This window comes from Salmo salar, chromosome 14 (assembly GCF_965601325.2).
Source record: "Salmo salar chromosome 14, fSalSal1, whole genome shotgun sequence".
Taxonomy (NCBI): domain Eukaryota; kingdom Metazoa; phylum Chordata; class Actinopteri; order Salmoniformes; family Salmonidae; genus Salmo; species Salmo salar.
This window is the reverse complement of record NC_138304.1, coordinates 7591619-7617052: the sequence shown is the minus strand read 5'-3', so window position 1 is coordinate 7617052 and position 25434 is coordinate 7591619. Positions and strand designations below refer to the sequence as shown.

The window sequence follows — 25434 nt, the reverse complement described above, 5'->3', positions numbered from 1 at the left end:
TTACACCCGATGGTGCACGATAATGATATGCATGTGCCATGAGTCAGCTGGAGCGGCAACTGTTGGAGAGGCGTTGCTGTCACACGTTCCACTACCAAATCACGCTCGGGCAACGGGCACCTACTCACATCACGTTAGCACGGAGGATGTCAGTGAAGTGAGTATAGCACTGGGCAAGGGTCCTCTCTTCCAAGTCATTGGCAGGGATTACACAAGCCTTTTATAGATTTTACACAGCTGATTTTACAAAGATGATTATGTAACACCAACAACCACCACCTGGGAGAGAAAAAGGCTTGGGGTAAAAGAGGTCACAGGGAGTAAAGAGGGAAAGACAATGTAAAAAGAGTAGTAAGGTAAAAAGAAAGAAAGTCATGGCAGTTTACAGAGAATGATTTAAGATAGCATATCAGGAACATAGCCAAAATAAAGGAAAAGTGAAAGGGGGATATCTAGTCAGTTGTTCAACTGAAATGTGTCTTCCGCATTTAACCCAACCCCTCTGGATCAGAGAGGTACGGAGGGTTTCCTTAATCAACATCCACGTCTTCGGCGCCTGGGGAACAGTGGGTTAACTGCCTTGCTCAGGGGCAGAACAACTGATTTTTACTTTGTCAAAATAGAATGAAATGGAATCAGGGTAGAGGTAAATTCCATTTAAATTCAGTCAAGTTCAGGAAGTAAACTGAAATTCCAAGTCCAATTTTCCTCAATTAAAATACATTTGGAAAATTGTCATTGTAATTCAGTTAACTTCTTGAAATTGATTCTTGAAATTGACTGAATTGAAATGGAATTAATCTCAACCCTGTTCAGAATAAAAAGAAGCAGCTCTGTATATCTGTTTGTATTCCTCTGAGGTAAGATTTATACCATTACCACAAGAGGGATTAGTGTTAGCTGTGGTCCCATTCTAATGGCATAGACATAATATGGTTTATTTCAGATTAGATATTCAATAAAACTGATGGATATTAAACTAAAACGATAGCATATATTTATTCACAATAAAATCTATATATCAGTTCTGCTTGAAACCTGAGCATGACACAATAGAAGATACTGTATATTTAGTTATACATGACAAACCTGTCTGCAAAATGTGAAAAAATATCAGGTTCACATTAGACTATGGTGTTAGCGACCTTTGAGGGGCAATATCATTGAAAGCATAGAGTACAGTTTGTCAATATTCACCCAGAACATTTTTTTCATCATTTAAAACTAGAGGTTTTGTGTGGCCAGTTATTTGAAACAGATCCTCACTAGTCAACACACCTGGGTTCAAATGGTATTTGTTTTCCTTCAAATACTGGAGCTAAGCTTGAATGAACTTGCTTGGTGCAATGGAGCCAATTGAATAGTCCCAAATGCAAACAAACGCAGGCTCAATAAAACGCTCAAAGTGTTTGATAAAAAATATTGACACCTGAGACCCCTAGAGGCCTTTACATTGACTGTTGGGTACTACATTGATATTGACTACTGTGTTGTTGGGTTTAGAGCTTGCAAGAAAGGCATTTCGCTCTACTTGTGCATGTGACCTTAAAACTTGAAACTGGGTCGAAGACAAATTCCCTAGAGAATCCATCCAACATGAAATCAGTGGTACGATGACACTAGGTATGTAATGAATATAGCTTACTGTATACCTGTGTGTGTGTGTTGCAGCTGGAACTGAGACCAGTCAGTGGGCATGCCCGGTTTATCCCAGCTAGTACATTTGGTTCCTTGGAAGTTGTGGGAATGTACGTTTTTTGTTCTCCATTGATTCTGGGAACAAAGCCATACGTTTCCTGACCAGTATAAAGGAAAAACAATTTAACATTCTGAGAACAGAAGTGAACATTCCCCCATTTCTGGGAACTTAGATTTTTAGGTTTCAGGGAGGTTCTGAGAACATTTTACTATAGTTTTATTAACGTTCTGAGAATGAAAATTATAGGTTATTTGAAGGTAATTAAACACTTCTAGCTTAGTTTAACTGTTTTGAACTCCAAGCACAGCTAGGACACATGGGAATTAATTTGCTTAGACATTAATCATGCAATCACATTTATTTGTTATTGTGGCACGGCATCAGTAGGGTCAAACCTATGATCTTTTGTTCTCTATCCACGGACTTAGTCCACTGTGCCACCAGGATGGAACTAGCATCCCATGTTATTTTTTTATTTTTTTACTCATACTCATGTTCATTTTAGTCTATTCAAACAGACCCCATTTCAAAAGAAACAAGCACTCATTAAGATCACACCTGACCACACTTAACAAGATAGAGGACAGAGAGCGTTTTTTGTTGATGCTGAGAACGGAATGTATACGGTTTTAAATAACATTCTTAGAGCGTTCTCTGAACATTACTAAAGTGTTCTTGTGGTTTTCTTAAAGTTCTCGGAACAATTTGAGAACATGACTTTAAAAAGAGCCACGAAGAAACCTGTAGGAAACATTATGCTGAAGTACTGAAATTCCCACTGAAAAATGTTATTTCTTAATGTTTCCTGGACTATTTGAGAACACTACGAATGTCAAACCAGTTGGAGAACGTTCCTAGAACATAACCAAAACTAAATTTAAATGTAACCATGTTTGAACTTTTAGGAAAAGTAAAGTAAGAAAATACGTTTTTTTTTTGGTTGTGAAGTTCGTTAAATGTGCTGAGAATGTTCCAAAGCCAAGCAACTATCCTGCACCATTCCCAGAAAACTGTGGGAAGGTTTATGCAAAATAACCATAGGACAACCATGCTCTCACCAAGCTCTAAGAAACATATGGTTCTCAGAACGTTATGTGCTTGCTGGGGTGTGTGTGTGAAAATGTGGATGAGGGTGAACACGTCTGTGTGTGTGTTGGTGTGTGGTATGAATGAATCAGGGAGACTCAGTGCGCACACAGTGCCTCTTCCGCCTCCTCCATCGTGACGTGCAAGAAAACCCCACAAGCATGCTACAAAAACCATCCAATGCAGACACTATATAGAAAGATAGCAAAACAGAGAAAGAAAATTAAAGCAAAAAACATAGACTAACTTGTGGATGTGACCTGACTGACTCTTGTGTTTGCCTGAAGTTTAACTTGTTAGTTAAAATTTAAAAGGATGAACACATAGTTGTGATTTGGAAGTAATGAAACACACAGTAGTAATGGGGGGTATAGAGGGAGGGATAAAGAAAGGGAGGGAGGTATAATTACAGTGAGAGGCAAAAGAGAGAGTGGTGAGAGTGAGAGGCACTCTAACCCTGCCCACTTCTACAAAGCCATTCAACTCCGATATAGTGAGCTCTCTGAGGCTTCTCCAGTGCTGTGCATATCAGCAGGACAGGACACCACCACACTTCTTTTTGCAAGGACTAAACTAGAGTGCACACTCTCCCAAACACTTCATTTTTTACAAAGACTGGACAAGATATTCTGTTTTTAGACAGTAAACCTTATTTTACCAACTGGACAAAACAAGAGGAAGGGTTTTACAAAGCCGAGAGCTTGCTTTTCTGGAATTGACAGGAGAAGTGGTTTATGTGGACTGGAGCAAAGACCTAGTTTGTGAGGACCAAGTAATGATGGTAAAGTGCTTTACCCCATAGGAGTAATACAAGGGCATTGCCTGGTCTCAAATCTCTACTTTCCAACATCCAACTTTTTGAAGCTAGCATCACCTCTCTCAGAGAAGGATTGTACTTTCCTCAAACTTGTTATTTCTGTCTCCCACACAAGTGCTTTGTTGGTGTCGGTGAAACCCCATCAACACCTTGTGAATCGGGAGAGATAAGGTGAGGAGAGCTGTCCGGTGTGCTGCTTCTCTTTCGTCACCCTCGCCGCGGGTGCCGCTGTCCTCTACTCACCCTTCTCCAAGGAGTGTGTGCACGTGTGTGAGTCGGCGTTCTGTGGCACAGGATGCCCTCGTTAGCCGCGTTGGCCGGGGTGCTGGCGTTGCTTCTCGCCAGGCTTCAGACAGGATGTGGCTCCCCTACTTTGGCTGGACCACTGGCAGCGGTGGATGTGGCCATGCCAGAGCAGGGGCTGGTGGAGGAGACCCAGGTGACACACTGTCCGTCCTGTGTACTGGCCCAGATGAGGAGGGGTTATGACCCGGTCCCTCCTGGATTTGAATCAGAATCTGAATCTGTGTCTTTGGCTTTGGCTCAGACTTCGGGCCAGACGGACATGGTGGAAGCGGTGAAGCGGCACATCCTCAACATGCTCCACCTGAATGCACGGCCCAACGTCACGCACCCGGTGCCGCGCGCTGCCCTGCTCAACGCCATCAAGAAACTACACGTGGGCCGTGTGGGTGAGGACGGCAGGGTGGAGATCCAGGAGGAGGGACCGGGGGGCGCTGGCGGTGAGTGGGCGGCGCCGCCCGAGCCGCCCTCCGAAATCATCACCTTTGCCGAGCCAGGTGAGTCAGCGATTTTGTGTGCCTCTGTGTTTGTGTGGTTAGCAGTTACAGTAATATCATCAATTACTTTCTTGATTTGTTTGACTCATTTAAAGAAGCACCACTCGGCACCATTAATCCTTTGTAATAGTACCTGAAAGTACTCACTGTTATCACATAATTATTTCCTGATAAATAACAGGTAAACCAGTGGAAACAGTTGTTTAAAAGGGCAGTGCAGTCCCAAAAATGTTAAATTTTTTTAAATTATATTTTCACACTATGAGGTTGAAATAACACTCTGAAGTTGTAAAATTATGATAATACCCTTTTAGTTTAAGAGCCTTAAAAAAAAACTCCTGGAATTTCAGCCTGTTTAGGTGAGATGGAATTTTTCACAATCTGATCTGATTATTCTGACCAATGACCAGTCATCTTTTATTTGCATATGCATCCTCCTACTTTGAAGGTCTAAGCTGGGTAGGCTCTAGAGTCTAGACGATCCTATCGACCAATCAGAGCTGTGTATGTAAATATATTTACATTTGTATCATCACGATCAGACTGAGCATTTCAATGGATCTGTTTCAATATTGACGTGTGTCTGTGGTGCTTAAGGCTTTCTCTTCAAACTTGAAGTCAACACGGCTTAGATTAAACTATTGACGTCCCTTTGCAATTTCTTTGTTCGGGGGTTATGCGCACCCACTACCCACGTGCCTTGGCATCCTTAGCTAGCACGAGTTCCCCACGCTTAAGCGAGCGTCGAATGCGGCTTTTGACTCCAACTATTTCAGTGTGTACTCAGCTACTAGAGAGCACTTAAAGATTTTGAAAAATATGTTTGCCAGGTCATCATTGGAAATAAGAATTTGTTCTTAGCCGGCTTGCCGGGTTAAATAAATGTTACATGAAATGTTGGTATGAGATTAAGAACAAGGAATTGTAAATTATGTGACACGCTAGATGTGTATAAATGTAGTTCAAGATGGACTATAATTCATGACTAAATTAATATTCTCTCAAATGCTCAATAACCTGTATGTTAGTGAGTGTGTCAATAACCATGAGTATTAGTGTGTGCCTGTTCCTCATCCTCCTCTCTTGGAGTTAGTGTGTATGTGTTCGGGCACATCAATGGTAACAATTCATTTCTCCATAGCCATATCCAGGAAAATCATATACATTTCTCCGCTGTAGGTCTTGTCAATTTAAACAGGGTAGCGAATTCGGTCACACTTTGTTGGTCTTGCTGATTTAAACGTGGTAGTGACTTGGGTAACACTTTATTTGTATAGTTCCATATAGATAATCTGCAGATGGTCAATCCATCAGCAAACAATCTGTTGATAAGCAACTGCTTGCTAAGGCTAGGGTTAGTTTTAAAACAAGGATTGTGCCAAGGGTTGAGGTTAGGGCTACGGTTAGGGTAAGCGTTAACTTCTATGGGCTACGTGGGACGCTAGCATCCCACCTGCGGGACACAGCCAGTGAAATATCAGGGCGGCAAATTCAAAAACAACAAAATGTCATAATTCAACTTTCTCAAACATACAACTATTTTACACCATTTTAAAGATACACTTCTCCTTGATGTAACCACATTGTCCAATTTCAAAAAGGCTTTACAGCGAAAGCAAAACATTAGATTATGTTAGGAGATGTACATAGACAAAAATAATCACACAGCCATTTTCCAAGCAAGGACATGTGTCAATAAAACCCAAAACACAGCTAAATGAAGCACTAAGCTTTGACGATCTCCATCAGATGACACTCCTAGGACATTATGTTACACAATACATGTATGTTTTGTTTGATAAAGTTCATATTTATATCCAAAACCAGTATTTTACATTGGCGCGTGATGTTCAGAAAATGTATTCCCACCAAAACACCCGGTGAATGTGCACATCAATTTACAAAAATACTCATCATAAACGTTGACAAAATATATAATAATTTTTAAAGAATTATAGATAGACTACTCCTGGATGCAACCGCTGTGTCAGATTTTAAAATAGCTTTACGGCAAAAGCACATTTTTCAATATTCTGAGTACATAGCTCAGCCATCACAGCGAGCTATACAGACACCCGCCAAGTTCGGGGCAACCTAAACTCAGAATTAGTATTAGAAATATTGTCTTTGCTGATCTTCGTCAGAATGCACTCCCAGGACTGCTACTTCCACAAGAAATGTTGTTTTTGTTCGAAATAATCCATATTCATGTCCAAATACCTCCGTTTTGTTTGTGCGTTCAGGTCACTATCCAAAGGCATAGTACCAGAGACGAAAAGTCAAAATGTTCCATTAACGTACTTAGAAGCATGTCAAATGCTGTTTAAAATCAATCTTTATGGTATTTTTAACATAAAATTACGATAATATTCCAACTGGACAATAGCATATTCATTCAAGAAGAAAAAGAAGGAACGGCGCACTCGCGCGACCGAGCATATCCAATCCCTTTGTTGCCAGGCAGTCCACTCAGTAACTGAGCTCCTATTATCTGCCCAGTGACAGGAAAATGCTCAAACCACTTTCTGAAGGCTGTTGACAGCCCATGGAAGCCTTACGAAGTGCAACGTCACCCCACAGACACTGTAGTTTTGATAGAGAATCAAAAGGAGAACTACAATTCTCAGACTTTCCACTTCCTGCTTGGATTTTTCTCAGGTTTTTGCCTGCCATATGAGTTCTGTTATACTCACAGATACCATTCAAACAGTTTTAGAAACTTCAGAGTGTTCTCTATCCAAATATACAAATTATATGCATATTCTATTTTTTGTGCCAGAGTAGTAGCCTGTTTAAATTGGGTACTTTTTTCATCCGGCCGTGAAAATACTGCCCCCTACACCCCAACAGTTTAAAGGCCCAATGCAGCCATTTTTAAAAATATCAATATCAAATCATTTCTGGGTTACAATTAAGTACCTTACTGTAATAGATTTCCATTAAAATTACTTTTGCTAAAAAAAAAATATCATGCAAGAATTTAGCTTGGAGTGCTCTGAGTTGGGAGGGGAAACTGAAAACGATCTGTTATCGGCAGAGGTTTGGAACTTTATTTGTTATTGGTCTATTAACCAATGTACCGCATACTGCTTGATTGAATCACCTGGTAATTGTGTGTATAAAAAAACCTAGGCTGTTGGCTGTGGGAATTCCTAGGCAGGGAGTTTGCAGGGAATCAATTGTCTGGCAGTTGGGGCCAATCGGCCTTAAAGCTACTGCCGTCCTACCAACGCTGCCACAAGATCAGGCTCTGAATGAGACCTAACCCAGTTTAATTTATACCCAGCGTTTCGTTGGTGAAGTCTTGTGGCACTATGTATCGATACAGAAAACTTCACAGTACAACTGTGTCCTATTGTATCTGTGTTCAGCGCGTAGGAACTGAAAGTAGACACGTTTTTGCATTTTAGGCCTCGGGTTTTCAGAATTTTACAACAGCGGGTCAACCACTTGATTGAGATACGTCAACCACGTTCACATCTATAGTTGGGAATTTTCATATGCAGGTGTGAAGTGGATGAATCAGAGATGAGATCAGACAACGATGCGAAAACAACAATAGGAAAGTTTTAATACAATGCATCGGAACTACATGTATACCCTCCACGTGCAACAGCATGCTCTCATGCGCTGCACACCACGGCAACGAGGGGGATGCTCTGATTCTGGAGGCTCTCCTGATTGCGGGTTGGCCATTGTGTATGGCAGCAGAGCGGCGCAACCAGCGTGTGACAAAGCGCATTCTTCTTCTGCTTGTTTGCTTACATAAACGTGCATAATGGCTTGGTGCTTTAAATAACCACCCTTTTGTATGAACCTTGGATAAAAAAGTGCCGGTGAAATTAGGGGGGCATTAACGATGCGCCGGGGGGGGGGCGAAGGGCCCGACCGACATACCTGCGGGGTTCCTAACCGTACATAATCCCTTCATTCATCCAAATATGGGGCCAAATAATTACTGTGGAGGCTATAAGTGGATATGGGGATGGGGGAGAGAGAGAGAGGATAGAGAGGGAGAAAAAGAGAAAGAATAAAGAGAAACAGAAAAAGAGGGGGGACCAAGAGAGAAAGAGAGAGAGAGGGAGAGGACCAAAATAGTGAGAAGGGAGGGGACAGAGAGAGAGAGGGGGAGAGAGAGGGAGAGAGAGAGACGCCTGCCACCTCTCACAGCAATCAGCACTACTGTCTTCTCTGAATGAATAGTCAGGAACCAATAACACATCGTTAATGACATTCCTGTAGTGGCGATGGTCTTTCCTCGCCGACTGAGATATCTTGGAAGATGAAGATGCTTTTCTTTTTTTTATCTGCTGTGCTATCTAGCCAAATATATTTAGAGGCGCTTCGCTTTCAAGCTATTCTATTCTCCCTGTTTTGTTTATTGATTCATTCATTACAAGTAAAAGGAAAAAGAGATAGAGAGCCTTGCTAGGGAGGGAGGGATTTCTGTTGTCGAAAAAGTATGAATAAATTTAGTGTTGTTTGGTTTTACTGTACATGCATATCCATATCCATATGAGATATGAGTTGCTCCCTTTTCAGTACAAAAGCCCCCAAAAGCACCCCCCAAAAATGTACAACCCGGACTGTTTTGGTGGTGACTGTGCTTTGTTTGGTTAGCTAAAGTAGTTGTCCTATTTGTCCGTGATAAATTTGGTGCGTTTCCCAGGACACCGCTGAGCACCAGCTGAGCACGAAAATTCCTCAAATGGTCCGAGAACACATTCAGTTTTACTGGTCAGGAAACATATGGCTTTGTTCCTAGAACCAATGTGAAACCAAAATCGAACGTTTCCACAACTTTCAAGGAACCAAACGTGCTAGCTGGGTAGCTATAGACATTTTTGAGTGTACATTTTTAAAACGTGTTTTAAAACTAGAGGGTTAAAATAACACTGTGTGTGTTAAAAGTATTGAACACTAATAGTTATAACATTACAGATGATTAACCACTTTTGCTGTGCAGATCCTCATGCGCATTTTTGAAGTGCTATCTTATACTGGACACTGGAAGTGCTACAGGAGAGGGTTGAACTTTAATTTAGTGAGATGTAATGGAGGAATTCTATACATGGGCACAATTGAATTTAGTCCAGGACAAAGTATCCATTGTTGTGGTCACCCAAAGATGATTTATCTGTTGTTATTCCATGTCATGATCTGAGGGGTATACTTCTTCGTGGGATAGTTAGCGAGCTAACTTGGTAAATTCTGAGTTCAACTTGGGATAACCGTTGACACCAAGGTGGCTCACCTTTTACCCATGCAGGTACATTTCTATGGCAAGAAATCCTTCAGCTCTAACCTGCTCCTGGGCAGGCTAACTCCACTTTATCCTGAATGAAGTGTCTGAATTGTGCCTCTTTCCAGCGTTGTGCCTCTTTCCTTAGAACAGGTGTGCAATGTGAGATGGGCTGGCATATGGGGATGTGTGTTGGGATGTGTGTTGTTACGTGACGGGTTGCACACGGTTGACCTTTGTCTCAATTGCAGCGTGGTGACAGTGGAGAGAAACTTCTCAGTAGCTCTCTGTAGATAGGCCACCACTCCTGGGTCCATTTTAAAATGTAGGCCGAAACAAGTGTTTCTTATTGGACAAGTTCAGGTAGTTACCTCTTCCTATCAAAAAATGTTCTCCCTACTGGACATGACCCAGGACTGTGGCGTGTGAACAACCCACAAAGGCCCTCTCAATCCTGCAGGACTCAGAGAGATTAAAGAAGACAGTTTGTGTTGTGGGTTAGAATGTCCTACACGCTCTGATTAACTCAAGTTTGTTTGAGAGTATGAGATTAAAGGGGGATCTGTTTTAGAAATAACACTTTATAAGAGCTTTCATGAATAAGGATGAGTACATTAGTATTTTATTTGAAAACATTTATTCTAAGCAATATAAACATTAAATTCATAAGTTTGTATAACATTTATTATAATATATTTTTTAAGCATTTAAGCGTGAACAATAGCCATATCAGACAATAATTATGTCCAATTGGTGTCCATGAGGCTGTCCTAATATGGACACCGTACACATGTCCAATCACTGCATCTCCAGGACCCAAACATACAGTTTATTCATGAAAGTAACTAGGAGGTTATTATAAAGTGTAACCAGGCTCACAACAACCCTCCCATAGCCCATTGCTTTCCAAAGTAAACAGATGCCAAAGTGACTGGGGAAGATACATCCGAGCCCACCTAATCAGACATGACAGACCTTGAACAAATACAGTCTTGTACAGAGTATGGAGTTTGGATAGAATGGACTGTCCACTGTCAATAGCATGCATAATACACTATATATACAAAAGTATGTGGACACCCCTTCAAATGAGTGGTTTTGGCTATTTCAGCCATGCCCGTTGCTGACTGGTGTATAAAATCGAGCACACAGCCATGCAATCTCCATAGACAAACATTGGCATTAGAATGACCTTAAAGAGGAGCTCAGTGACTTTCACCGTGGAACCGTCATAGGATACCACCTTTACAACAAGTCAGTTAGTCAAATTTCTGCCCTACTAGAGCTGCCCCATTCAACTGTAAGTGCTGTTATTGGGAAGTGGAAATGTATTGGAGCAACAACAGCTCAGCCACAAAGTGGTAGGCCACACAAGCTCACAGAATGGGACCATCGAGTGCTGAAGCGTGTAGCGCATAAAAATCATCTGTCCTCGGTTGCAACACTCACTACCGAGTTCCAAACTGCCTCTGGAACCAACATTGCACAAGATCCACCCCCCCCAAAAAACGACAAAAAACTATTAGTCGGGAGCTTCACCAAATGGGTTTCTATGGCCGAGCAGCCACATACAAGCCTAACATCACCATGCGCAATGCCAAGCGTTGACTGGAGTGGTGTAAAGATCGCCGCCATTAGACTCTGGAGCAGTGGAAACCTATTCTCTGGAGGGATGAATCACGCTTCACCATCTGGCAGTCCGACGGACGAATCTGGGTTTGGCGGATGCCAGGAGAACGCTACCTGCCCCAATACATAATGTCAGCTATAAAGTTTTGTGGAGGAAGAATAATGGTCTGGGGCTGTTTTTCATGGTTCTGGCTAGGCACCTTAGTTCCAGTGAAGAGAAACCTTAACGCTAAAGCATACAACGTCAACAAAACAAAGGAGATGATCGTGGACTTCAGAAAACAGTAGAGGGTGCACCCCTCTATTAACATCAACGGGACCGCAGTGGAGAAGGTGGAAAGCTTCAAGTTCCTTGGTGTACACATCACTGACAAATTGAAATGGACCACCCACACAGACAGAGTAACAGAGCCTCTTCAACCTCAGGAGGCTAAATAAATTTGGCTTGTCGCCTAAAACCCTCACAAACTTTTACAGATGCGCAATTGAAAGCATCCTGTCAGGCTGTATCATCGCCTGGTACGGCAACTTTGGCTTGTCGCCTAAACCCCTCACAAACTTTTACAGATGCGCAATTGAAAGCATCCTGTCAGGCTGTATCACCGCCTTGTACGGCAACACCGCCTGGTACGGGTAGTTTGCCCCCGGTAATGAGTTGGGCAGACTGCACCACCCTCTGGAGAGCCTTGTGGTTGCAGGTGGTGCAGTCTGCCCAACTCATTACCGGGGGCAAACTACCCGCCCTCCAGGACACCTACAGCACCCGATGTCACAGGAAGGCCAAAAAGATCATCAAGGACATCAACCACCCGAGCCACTGCCTGTTCAACCCACTATCAGCCAGAAGACGAGGTCATTACAGGTGCATCAAAGCTGGGACCGAGAGGCTGAAAATCAGCTTCTATCTCAAGGCCATCAGACTGTTAAACAGCCATCACTAGCACATTCGAGGCTGCTGCCTACAGGCATAGACTAGAAATCACTGGTCACTTTAAGGAATGGAACACTAGTCACTTTAATAATGTTTACATATCTGGCATTACTCATCTCATATGTATATACTGTTTTCTATACTATTCTACGGTATCTCATTCACTTAATAATGTTTCGATATCTTGCATTACTCATTTCATATGTATATACTGTATTCTATACTATTCTACTGTATCTTAGTCCATTCTGCTCTGACATCGCTCGTCCATACAGTGAGGGGAAAAAGTATTTGATCCCCTGCTGATTTTGTACGTTTGCCCACTGACAAAGAAATGATCAGTCTATAATTTTAATGGTAGGTTTATTTGAACAGTGAGAGACAAAATAACAACAAAAAAATCCAGAAAAATGCATGTCAAAATGTTATAAAATGATTTGCATTTTAATGAGGGAAATAAGTATTTGACCCCTCTGCAAAACATGACTTAGTACTTGGTGGCAAAACCCTTGTTGGCAATCGCAGAGGTCAGACGTTTCTTGTAGTTGGCCACCAGGTTTGCACACATCTCAGGAGGGATTTTGTCCCATTCCTCTTTGCAGATCTTCTCCAAGTCATTAAGGTTTTGAGGCTGACGTTTGGCAACTCGAGCCTTCAGCTCCCTCCACAGATTTTCTATGGGATGATTATGGTCTGGAGACTGGCTAGGCCACTCCAGGACCTTAATGTGCTTCTTCTTGAGCCACTCCTTTGTTGCCTTTGGCCGTGTGTTTTGGGTCATTGTCATGCTGGAATACTCATCCACGACCCATTTTCAATGCCCTGGCTGAGGGAAGGAGGTTCTCACCCAAGATTTGACGGTACATGGCCCCGTCTATCGTCCCTTTGATGCGGTGAAGTTGTCCTGTCCCCTTAGCAGAAAAACACCCCCAAAGCATAATGTTTCCACCTCCATGTTTGACGGAGGGGATGGTGTTCTTGGGGTCATAGGCATCATTTCTCCTCCTCCAAACACGGCGAGTTGAGTTGATGCCAACGAGCTCCATTTTGGTCTCATCTGACCACAACACTTTTTCCCAGTTGTCCTCTGAATCATTCAGATGTTCATTGGCAAACTTCAGACGGGCATGTATATCCGCTTTCTTGAGCAGGGGGACCTAGCGGGCGCTGTAGGATTTCAGTCCTTCACGGCGTAGTGCGTTACCAATTGTTTTCTTGGTGACTATGGTCCCAGCTGCCTTGAGATCATTGACAAGATCCTCCCGTGTAGTTCTGGGCTGATTCCTCACCATTCTCATGATCATTGTAACTCCACGAGGTGAGATCTTGCATGGAGCCCCACGCCGAGGGAGATTGACAGTTTTTTTGTGTTTCTTCCGTTTGCGAATAATCGCACCAACTGTTGTCACCTTTTCACCAAGCTGCTTGGCGATGGTCTTGTAGCCCATTCCAGCCTTGTGTAGGTCTACAATCTTGTCCCTGACATCCTTGGAGAGCTCTTTGGTCTTGGCCATGGTGGAGAGTTTGGAATCTGATTGATTGATTGCTTCTGTGGACAGGTGTCTTTTATACAGGTAACAAACTGAGATTAGGAGCACTCCCTTTAAGAGCGTGCTCCTAATCTCACCTCGTTACCTGTATAAAAGACACCTGGGAGCCAGTAATCTTTCTGATTGAGACGGGGTCAAATACTTATTTCCCTCATTAAAATGCAAATCAATTTATAACATTTTTGACATGCGTTTTTCTGGATTTTTTGTTGTTGTTATTCTGTCTCTCACTGTTCAAATAAATCTACCATTAAAATTATAGACTGATCATTTCTTTGTCAGTGGACAACCGTACAAAATCAGCAGGGGATCAAATACTTTTTTCCCCCACTGTATATTGTCCTGCTGAAATGTATGAAACTATATACTGTATGTATATAGTCTTAATTCATTCCTACTTAGATTTGTGTATATTGGGTATGTGTTGTCTAAATTGTTAGATGTTACTTGTTAGATATTACTGCACTGACTGAGCTAGAAGCACAAGCATTTCGCTACACCCGCAATAACATCTGATAATCACGTGTATGTGACCAATAAAATATGATTTGATTTGATTTACAATGTCATTGTAGACAATTTTGTGCTTCCAACTTTGTGGCAACAGTTTGGGGAAGGCCCTTTCCTGTTTCCTGTGCACAAAGTGAGTTCCATGCAGAAATGGTTTGTGGAGATCGGTGTGGAAGAACTCTGGCCTGCACACAGCCCTGGCCTAAACCCCATCAAACACCTTTGGGATGAATTGGAACGCTGACTGCGACCAGGCCTAATCACCAAACATCAGTGCCCAACCTCACTAATGCTCTTGTGGCTAAATGGAAGCAAGTCCCCGCAGCAATGTTCCAACATCTAGTGGAACGAGTGGAGGCTGTTATAGCAACAAAGGGGGGACCAACTCCATATTAATGCCTATGATTTTGGATTGAGATGTTCGATGAGCAGGTGTCCACATACCTTTTTTTTGGTCATATAGTGTATCTCTCCTTTAGCCCAAAGCTCTATTTAATACACAGAGTTAGCATTTGAATTGATTTAAAGAGGCTATACAGCTTTTACCTCTGGTGTTGCTCTTAAGCCAAAAGGAGTGCCCTAAAAGGACAGAAATAGTTTTATGAAATTACATTATTGGACAGAAAGGGGAACAGCTCCAGTCAGCATTTCTGTACAGCCTTTTTTCGACATACTTTTTTTGCAGAGCCCCAAAAACATGCATGCGTTGCCTAACCAAAATGACTGTGAACATTTGAAGCATTGCTCTCATTGTGATGACTAAATGCCCTATTCCCTTTCCTGCTCTAGGCAACTCTCCATCTGCCATGACCTTTGACATTTCCAAGGAGGGCAGCGAGCTCTCGGTGGTGGAGCAGGCCAACGTGTGGCTCTTCCTGAAGCTGGCCAAGGGGAAAGGGCGAGGCAAGGGAAAAGTGAACATCCAGCTTCTGCAGCGCCGCCGGCAGAAGCTGAAAGCTCCAGGCTCTGCCTCCACCTTCGCCGAGACCCAGGGCGAGGAGGAGGAGTTGGTGTCGGAGAAGATGGTGGACACACGGCGCAGCGGCTGGCATACTCTCCCCGTGCCACGCAGCATCCAGTCCCTGCTGGATGCCGGTGGCAGAGTCCTGGACCTGCGAGTCTCCTGCCCACTGTGCACCGAGGTGGGTGCCAAACCCATCTTGGTCCCCACCGAGGATGAGCAACCGGGATGTGAGCAGGAACAGTCCCACCGGCCGTTCCTCATGGTCGTACTGCGGCCTGGCAAGGAGGAACACGCTCACCGCCGTGCCAGACGAGGCCTTGAGTGCGACGACAAGATGCACATGTGCTGCAAGAGGCAGTTCTATGTCAACTTCAAGGACATCGGCTGGAACGACTGGATCATCGCACCCTCGGGCTACCACGCCAACTACTGCGAGGGTGACTGCCCCAGCCATGTAGCCAGCATCACTGGTTCCTCGCTGTCCTTTCACTCCACTGTCATCAACCACTACCGCATGCGGGGCTACACGCCTTTCCAGAACATCAAGTCATGCTGTGTGCCCACGCGACTACGCGCCATGTCCATGCTCTACTACAACGAGGAGCAGAAGATCATCAAGAAGGACATCCAGAACATGATCGTAGACGAGTGCGGCTGCTCGTAGGAGACAGTACAGAGCAGTAAAGACTCATCCATAATAAGAAGGCACCATTGGTATGATGGACATAATATAACTGGTATGATGGACAATACATTTTTGGGGAGTTCAATGACTGATCTGTCTGTTTTGTCTTATTATCTGACAGGGTATCGTTAAATCGGAATAGTCTATGTGGCACTTTCAGATAAAAAAAGAGATACATCATATATTTTTGTTAAATGGAGACTAAGATTGGGACTACTTATCACTGTTTATGCGCAATGTGATTCCTGCTTCTCTGCACTGCAATGAAAATGGAACAGTTCCCTGAAGAAAAAAAACTATGCAACTGATGAAGTATTACAATGTGTTGTATTTTTGTTAATGTTTCTTTATATGTATTTTGTTTCTTAATTGTATACAAAGTAGACTTTTTTATACTTTTTTTCTCCAAATGTGTGTCTGTGTTTCAAATGTTTGTATTGTTATTGTTGAGAGATACTTGAAAGACATAGGTTTGACCAGCTACTGGAGCCAAACACTAATATAATTATTAACAAGGTTTATTATTATTATTCATTTCTGAACTACTTTGTCTTTGTATATAAAAATAATGAATGTTGAAATTTGCACTATACCAACATTCTTGCCAGCTTGATCACATTGACGGTAACTGGCATTTGGGCCTGCGTGAAGAGATACTGCAGGTAGCCTAGTGGTTAGAGCGTTGGGCCAATAACTGAAAGGTTGCTGGATCGAATCTCTGAGCTGACAAGGTAAAAGTCTGTCGTTCTGCCCCTGAACAAGGCAGTTAACCTGCTGTTCCTTGGTAGGCTGTCATTGTAAATAAGAATTTGTTCTGAACTGACTTGTGTAGTTAAATAAAGGTTACATTTAAAAAACTATTTTTTAAAGAGAAGACAATACACAAGACAAATTTAACACATAAACAGCACATACTATAGCTACGGACAGTCTCTCAATCAAAGTAACGCCAAAGATAGGAGGACCATTAGCTTTCAATATGATTAATTTACTAGGACATTCTCTACTAAAGCATCTTGATTAATCTTCCTAACAACTGGTGATGACAAAGAAAAATAAACCACTTTGACCAATCTATGAAAATTATGAAACTAACACTTCAAAGAGTCTGAAAATGTCTTCCAATGGTTAAATCAATTGGTATGACTTTTTTCCTGCTTCTTTTGTTCAACACTTCTTTCAAACTGAAATTGGAGAGCAGTGGTGTTCCAAACATATGACATATATGATGATATTTATAACATTACATATGTCATAAATGACAAACATACAAAGATCAGTGAATGTGTTTGAATTTGGCGTGTTATCCTTCCAATGGCAAAAGAGAAGACACTGAAACAACACATTTAGACAACTTTACAAACTCTTGATTTACTGAAAATAAGGCTTATTTTGCTTTGTTGTACAAATCAATACTGTTGCTTGTGGATATTTTTTTATATAATTTATTTGGCAGCAATTATTTTGCTTCATCATTAAACACAATGCGTTATACTATTTCTGTCGTGTTTTGTTTCAGTTATCGGTAACACTTTACTTAAAGTGTCCAGGTATAATGCATTTTAATGCAGATATGGAAACCTCCGAATTCTTTAGCATTTCATTTTAAAGGGATACTGTGAGATTCTGGCAATTAAGCGTATGCTACCGTACTTGTAGACTTCCAGTCATTACGCTAACACTAGTACCGCTAAACCTCCTACATACTGCGCGCAGACAAACAAACTATATCCATGAGTTCTTCTGACTCCGGGTAAGTAAAAAACGGCTTGCCAGAATCTTGCATTATCCCTTTATTGGTTGTACGTTCTCTTTCAATATGCTAACCTACTACGCAACTTCAATTTCATTATAGTATAATATTCTAAGATCCTTATATGGCCATCTCATTAAACCTTTAGGAACATTTATTCGAAGGATCTGTACTCATAAAGCCGCTTTCCAAGACACAGATTATGCCAAGTAAAGGTTATTTCAATGGAGATTCTTTATTTAGCATGCGTTTTAGTCCATTACCTAGGACAACTAGCACCATTCACAGTTCTGTACTCTGGGGTAGACACATAGAAAATGGCAATCATATATTAGCTGGCTGCGTTGGATTAAAAGGAAGTGACTGCAATGATGCGTTTCCTGTTCCATGTGCTGTATGTGTGAACATGGCCAGCACCTGGGGAGAACTTCACAGCTATGGCACGATGTTTGTAGAAAGCATCTGGATGAGACAAGGGCTCTGATTGTACACTCTGAAAACACATCCGTCCCTCCTCCCTTCCTTGAAGTAATCTATAGGACCTACAGGGGCCGGATTGATATAGTTCCTTAAATAAGTTTGATTGACGTACACTACCAGTCAAAAGTTTTAGAACATCTACTCATTCAAGGGTTTTTCTTTATTTTACTATTTTCTACATTGTAGAATAATAGTGAAGACATCAAAAAAAACTATGAAATAACACATATGAAATCATGTAGTAACCAAAAAAGTGTTAAACAAATCAAAATATATTTTATATTTGAGATTCTTCAAATAGTCACCCTTAGCTTTCATGACAGCTTTGCAAACTCTTGGCATTCTCTCAACCAGCTTCATGAGGTAATCACCTGGAATGCATTTCAATTAACAGGTGTGCCTTCTTAAAAGTCATAGTTTTGATGTCTTCACTATTATTCTATAATGTAGAAAATAGTAAAAATAAAAACCCTTGAATGAGTAGGTGTTCTAAAACTTTTGACTGGTAGTGTATGTGCTAAGAGTTTTTGGTATGTTTGTAGAGTACCGGCACAAATGAATGGAAACTAATTAGGTGCTAATGTTAGGAAAATGCTAACAGGACAAACTACTATACTCAAACATTTCATTGAGGTGAAAAATCATTCATGGAGTTATTTCAAGGTAAGAATGAAGATTAAGACATTAAAAGTCAAAAGCAATGTCCCGAACGTCCAAGCGTGCACTTGCACCCTTCCCGTCATGTATTTCCTCCAGTCAACGCTTACTCCAAATCCAATGCTTTTAAATTTATGACGGGGGAAAAAGGTAGAAAATGTGCAAAATGATGCAAAAAGTCCGGCAGGCTGTCTTGGACACATGGACATAAAGTGGCTACTGTGGAGCCAACACCAGCAGGGAATGCAACCCCAGAGAGGGACACTCCCTGGCAGACAAACTAGCCCTGCCACAAAGCTGGTTGGCTGGATGCTTGTGAGTGACATTGAGCTGCAGTTGCAGGGCCATGTTTGACCATAAACAAGGCAAGCAGCAAACATTCCACAGGCTTCAAGGGCAAGAGACTCGAGTGCTCGCTGATAACCCCTCGTAAGATGCCAAGGAGGACGATTGGAGTGATTTGGCAAGCAGGCCTCAGAGGAGTGCCATCTCTTGGCCCTGAAGATGGCCCAGGGCCCCTTGTTGGCGTGTGCTTGTTTTTCAGATCCCTGGCTTGAAATATCCTGGGAGGGAATGTATGTAATGATGCTAAGGCTAACAGGACTTCCAATAAAAATGTGCTTAAAGTAATTGTCCAGTGTTTCCAGATTTCTATGAAACATGACCTATAATTAATTACAATATGAGTGAAATAGTTTTCCTTCCAAATAATTGTAATGAAATATGTTAAAAAGCAGCTATTCTGTGTTGGAATGGTGTGTGTATACTCCGCCAGCAGAATGGTGTGGGTAAGCAGACGCGATCAACTGCGGCCCCTCATGATGAGTTCGGATTTTTTGTGATACAGGGTTTAATAACTGTGATAGGAGAAAAAATTAGGATGGATCAACAACATTGTAGTTACTCCACAATACTTTCCAAAAGAAGAAAGCCTGTACGGAATAACAAATATTCCATCCTGTTTGCAATAAGGCACAAAAGTAAAACTGCAAAAAATTTGGCAAAGCAATGACCATTATGTCATGAATAAAAAACGTTATGTTTGGGTCAAATCCAACACAACACATTCTGAGTACCACTCTTCTGCATCATGTTATGGGTATGCCTATTATCGGCAACGACTAGGGAGTTATTTATGATGAAAAGAAATGTTCCTGAGTGGCCCAATTTACGTTGCAGATGCACATACAAACACTTCTAGAAAACACACTGAAAACATGGTCCCCAGCCAAACTTTGTGTCATAATTGGCTGAAGACAATAACCACTCTGAGGTAGTGTGGGAGGAGCCAGAGTCCAAATGTCCATTCGGGCACACAGATTGGCTGAAACCAAGAGGCGGTAATAGACCCCTGAGAGGGGAAGAACTCACTCCAATGGGACTGTAGGGAAAGTCACATGCACAGGCATGGCCTTTTTTACAGTAACATAATTGATGAGGCTTGACATTAGTTATGATTATGACAGTGGATGCCTTTCACACTGACAAAATTATAGGCATGATACAAAATAATATTATAAACATTTGTAAGTAACAGTTATTGGCCATCTAGTAAACTAGCTAGCTAGCTAAGTTTACTAACAGTGAGGAGAAACAATAATACAACAATTTACTGTTGTAAATCTCTGAAACTGATAAGCTGGTTTTACTACAAAAATATTTGTCTAAGCATCCCTGATAGATATGGATGTAGCTAAATACTGTCTGCCTACGTACATTTGTACAGTCTGGTCAATATGAAAAAGTTGAGGGATATGCCATATTTCTTTCTATTAGGCTAAATATTGTTCTAAATGTAATGTCTGTGCCTGTGCACATTTTGTTATGTTAAAGCCTTATTCTAAAATTGATTAAATACTTTTTCCCCCTCATCAATCTAAACATAATAACCCATAATGACAAAGTGAAAACAGGTTCTTTGAAAATTTTGCAAATGTATTAAAAATAGAAAACAAAAATGCATCCTGTTTACATTGATCATCCTTGAGATGTTTCTACAACTTGATTGGAGTCCACCTGTAGTAAATTCAATTGATTGGACATGATTTGGAAAGGCACACACCTGTCTATATAAGGTCCCAGTTGACAGTGCATGTCAGAGCAAAAACCAAGCCATGAGGTCGAAGGAATTGTCCGTAGAGCTCACAGACAGGTTTGTGTTGATGCACAGATCTGGGGAAGGGTAACAAACCATTTCTGCAGCATTGAAGGTCCCCAAGAACACAGTTGCCTCCATCATTCTTAAATGGAAGAAGTTTGGAACCACCAAGATTCTTCCTAGAGCTGGTTCCCCAGCTTTACTGAGCATTCAGGGGAGAAGGTCCTTGGTCAGGGAGGTGACCAAGAACCCTATGCTCACTCTGACAGAGCTTCAGAGTTCCTCTGTGGAGATGGGAGAACCTTCCAGAAGGACAACCATGCAGCACTCACCAATCTGTATTTAAGTATTCAGACCCCTTGACTTTTTCCACATTTTACAGCCTTATTCTAAAATGGATTAAAAAAGAAAATTCCCTCAATCAATCTACACACAATACCCCATTACGAGAAAGCAAAAACAGGTTGTAGAAACATCTCAAGGATGATCAATGGAAACAAGATGCACATTAGCTCAATTTCGAGTCTCCTAGCAAAGGATCTGAATACTTACGTATGTAAATAAGGTATGTTTTTTTATTTGGAAAATGTGTTAAATGTCTAAAAACCTGTTTTCGCTTTCTCATTATGGGGTACTGAGTGTAGATTGATGAGTAAAAAAATTTTATATTTTATCCATTTTAGAATAAGGCTGTAACGTAACAAAATGTGGATAAAGTCAAGGGTCTGAATACTTTCCGAATGCACCGTATATAAATATCTTTGGCGAACCCATTAATGCAGTCAAATTTTGAATATTGATAGAGAATATCCATATTTATGGTGTTCTACATGGTCTTAGGCTGAGCCACACTGTCCTTTATCTGGCAATGGTGTTTGGCATGGTGGGCTGGGGAAGCTGAGACTCCTTGTGGCGAATGGTCTTGTCCTGTCTGCGACGCATGGCCAGCTGGATAAGATTCGGCTGGAAGTGGTGTAGGAACTCTGGACCTCTTGCAGAATATTTGCTGGTACTGTACATCTGCTGGAAAGACATGTTTGTGGTGTTAGCATTTTACCCTTTTTGTGGAAGGGACATTTTACAGTTGGTAAAGGTGTGAACCGAATGGAACCTACAGTAAGTGTTTAGAGACAGGCTAGTGTATTGTTTAGGACATTGAGAGATATTGGGAGCTGCTTTGAGAGGAAAGATCAGTAAACAGATTGACTGGGCCGGGGGGCTGCATAGGGTGTGAAATGTCTTAGGAGGGCAGTTCTTACACAATATATTGTTGTGTATGGGAGATTGAGGAGAAATGGCACCTCTCAATCGTTCTCATACACAACAATACTAACAGGACTCAGGATAAGACACAGATGCAGACAATTTGAATCTCAGATTTTTTTTACAAATCAGGGGGCAGGCAAACGGCAGGTCAAGGGCAGGCAGAGGTCAGTAATCCAAGGTAGCATCAATCAGGGACAGAACTGCAGGCAGGGTCAGGGCAGGCAGAATGGTCAAAACCGGGAAGAGAGATACAGGAAAACACGCTGGTAAGACTTGGCAAGACAAGACAAACTGGCAGCAGATCAACAGAAACCGCAGGTATAAGTACACAAGGGATAATGGGGAAAAATGGGAGACACCTGGTGGGGGGTGAAACAGATCAGTGTGTGACAAATACATTTACTGTCTTGAAGCACAACCAAAAACCTCTCCCTCATGTCAAAGACCGGTCTGTAAACGTCGCCAGCCTATTGAGTTTGACAGATCATTCATGTCAATAGCAACTCTTGGCAGAGGATTGTGTTTTGAGAATCTACTGAGAGAAGAAGGAGGTGGTTGTGTCATTACTGTTGTAGTCTTGATTTTATACCTTTCAGTGTCCTTGCTGGTTTCTGTCACACAATCTTGTGCTCCAATAACCGCAAGGTGTGTCTGAACCGTCATCCTTGTATACTCAAAATGCTGCAGCTTTTGGGTATTTTTTTCAGCAGGGCACTGTGGAAGGACTAACTACCTGTAACCCTATAACAAAAACCTACACAAACACTACCCAATTCATGTTTATGCCATGCTTACTGTAAATTGAACTATCGTAGCCGTCGGATTGTAAATAATTTTGCCAATTTACCTTCGCCTTGTGCCGAGCTAGGGGTTGGAAGCAGATTATGTACGGCCTACAACAAAATACACAATTTAACCACCACACTAATTGTATTGTTCTCTCTTAAACTGGATATTTTAGCACACCTAACATGGACATTTCAATAGTATCACTTTGCTGTTAGCTAGCGGCAAGATTGCTAGCCAGCTGAGAATCAACTAATTAACCATAGATGATTTATAAACATTCATCATCGCTACCAACACACTAAGAGAGAGTGAGTTAGCTATAGTGACAATTCTATTTTAGTAACAGAGTTGTCTTGACAAGGGTGGAATAGATGGCTACCAGATTAAGCTACTCTTATTTGCTAACGTTAGCTAACACTAGTCAAAGATAAAAACAAACAAACACGTTTACTCTGCTGAAGGTAACTACCAGTCTAGCAGTGACTACCATGGCATAGGCGAAATTGATTGGTTGTATGTATCCAAAAGACAGCTATATGATTCAGTTGATGGCTTTCAGAATTCAATACATGACTCTAATGTTAGCTAGCTAACTTACCTACTCCAGCTAGGTTAGCAAGCTGGCTAACGTTATGTTACCTCTAATCGAGAATCTTAATTTTTATTGTGAAGGAAAATATTGGTGATATAGCATCACTTCTCAGCTGTCGTCAAAATGGATTACCCATCAGTTCAGTCTGAAAATCGCTCTGATAATCTTTTGTCACCGTAAGCAACGTTCTCGATAACCGCAAATCACTGGCATCATTGGGGTAGAACGGTAAAAATAACTTATTTTCGCTGTTGTTTGTAATTAGCACAGGACACCGCACGGGCATGATGACACACATTAATGAAACAAAAGCTTACCTAGAGAAGTTCTGAGATGACTGTGTTCGTTTGAAGTAAACAACGCCATCATCCAAGTTTGTGGGCAAGCTCCATCTACTTTGCGGGGCGGTATCTGCATTCGGTATAACAAACTTTGTGGTTTTATATGAGCAGACGAATACCCAGTGAAATGAAAATGCTAGTGTCTGGTTTGGATAATTTGGATGTTCATGACATAAACGTAATGTTGTTAATATAGTGACGACTATATGCCAGGGTGACATTTCCTCACATTTTCTATTCATTCTCTATGGTCTTATCACTACAAATGTCTTATATTTTTTGCCACTGGTTGGTTTTGTGTCGCTTTTCCACTCCATGTTGGCCACTGTAGAAAGGACCGTTTCAGTCTGTCTACTACCTCACAGAGAAAAAAGCGAAAAACCCTCATCGTAGATACAGATCGCAGTTATTTAACGTTAATTATTACAGACCAATCTGGCATTTCTCCATCTGGAAATTACTACTCATAAAACAACTGCAATGGCTTTATTTAATGTATTTACAAGATAGATAGCTAGAAAGCTAATTGGGTAGAGCTGCTAGTTAGCTAACTAACCTCTCAATCCCCCCATACACACACACAAATCCCCCTCCCGCTCATGGTGTAGTGCACATTCTTTAGCTGCAGTAGAGCAATACAAATTTAAATTACATCATAATTTTCCAACATTTGTACCGACAGATGTAGCCTATTTAATATCATTATAGAATATGCATAAAATGCACCCGCCAATTGCAACTTCTACCTATGCCCACACCGTACCTCCAGAACGTATTCATACCCCTTATTCCACATTTTGCTGTGTTACAGCCTGAATTAAAAATGTATTAAATATTTTTTTCTCATCCATCTACACACAATACCCCTTAACAACAAAGTGAAAACATGTTTTTAGAAATTTTACCAAATTTATTGAAAATTAAATACAGAAATACCTAATTTACATAGAGCTTTGCACACCTGGATTATACAATATTTGCACATTATTCTTTGTAAAATTCTTCAAGCTCTGTCAAGTTGGTTGTTGATCATTGCTAGACAGACATTTTCAAGTCTTGCCATAGATTTTCAAGCTGATTTAAGTCAAAACTGTAACTAGGCCACTGAGGAACATTCAATGTGGTCTTGGTAAGCAACTCCAGTGTATATTTGGCCTTGTGTTTTAGATTATTGGTAAAATGGGAATTTGTCTGTTGGAAAGCAGACTGAACCAGGTTTCTCTCTAGGATTATTCCTGTGTTTAGCTGTATTCTGTTTCTTTTTATCATAAAAAAACTCCCTAATACTTGCTGATGACAAGCATACCCATAACATGATGCAGCCACCACCATTCTAGAAGATATGAAGAGTGGTACCCTGTGGCCCAAACATAATGCTTTGTATTCATAAATTCCATTGCTTTGCCACATTTTTGGCAGTTTTACTTTAGTGCCTTATTGCAAACAGGATGCATGTTTTGGAATATTTGTTATTCTATACAGGCCTTCTTCTAGAAAGTATTGTGGAGTAACTACAATCCATTTTCAGTTTTTTCCTATCACAGC

At 41.4% G+C, this 25434-nt stretch overlaps 1 protein-coding gene and 1 long non-coding RNA gene across 3 annotated transcripts; one reads left to right on the top strand and one right to left on the bottom strand.

Annotated features, from left to right (window-relative positions):
- The first annotated feature begins 3274 nt into the window (after nt 1-3274).
- On the top strand, nt 3275-17388 carry LOC106568683 (inhibin beta A chain-like). Its single transcript, XM_014139210.3, has 2 exons — nt 3275-4402; nt 15054-17388. The coding sequence occupies exons 1-2, from the start codon at nt 3898-3900 to the stop codon at nt 15890-15892; spliced, it is 1344 nt and encodes a 447-aa protein (XP_013994685.2). The 5' UTR covers nt 3275-3897; the 3' UTR covers nt 15893-17388.
- A 494-nt stretch (nt 17389-17882) lies between these two features.
- Nucleotides 17883-24736, bottom strand: LOC123726648 (uncharacterized). 2 transcript variants are annotated; one of them, XR_006758731.2, is made up of 2 exons: nt 23866-24736; nt 17883-21924 (listed from the first exon to the last, which is right to left on the bottom strand). It is a non-coding gene; the product is annotated as an uncharacterized LOC123726648 (long non-coding RNA). The 2 variants fall into 2 exon arrangements; XR_006758730.2 differs by having other exon boundaries at nt 17883-21921.
- Between the last annotated feature and the right edge of the window lie 698 nt (nt 24737-25434).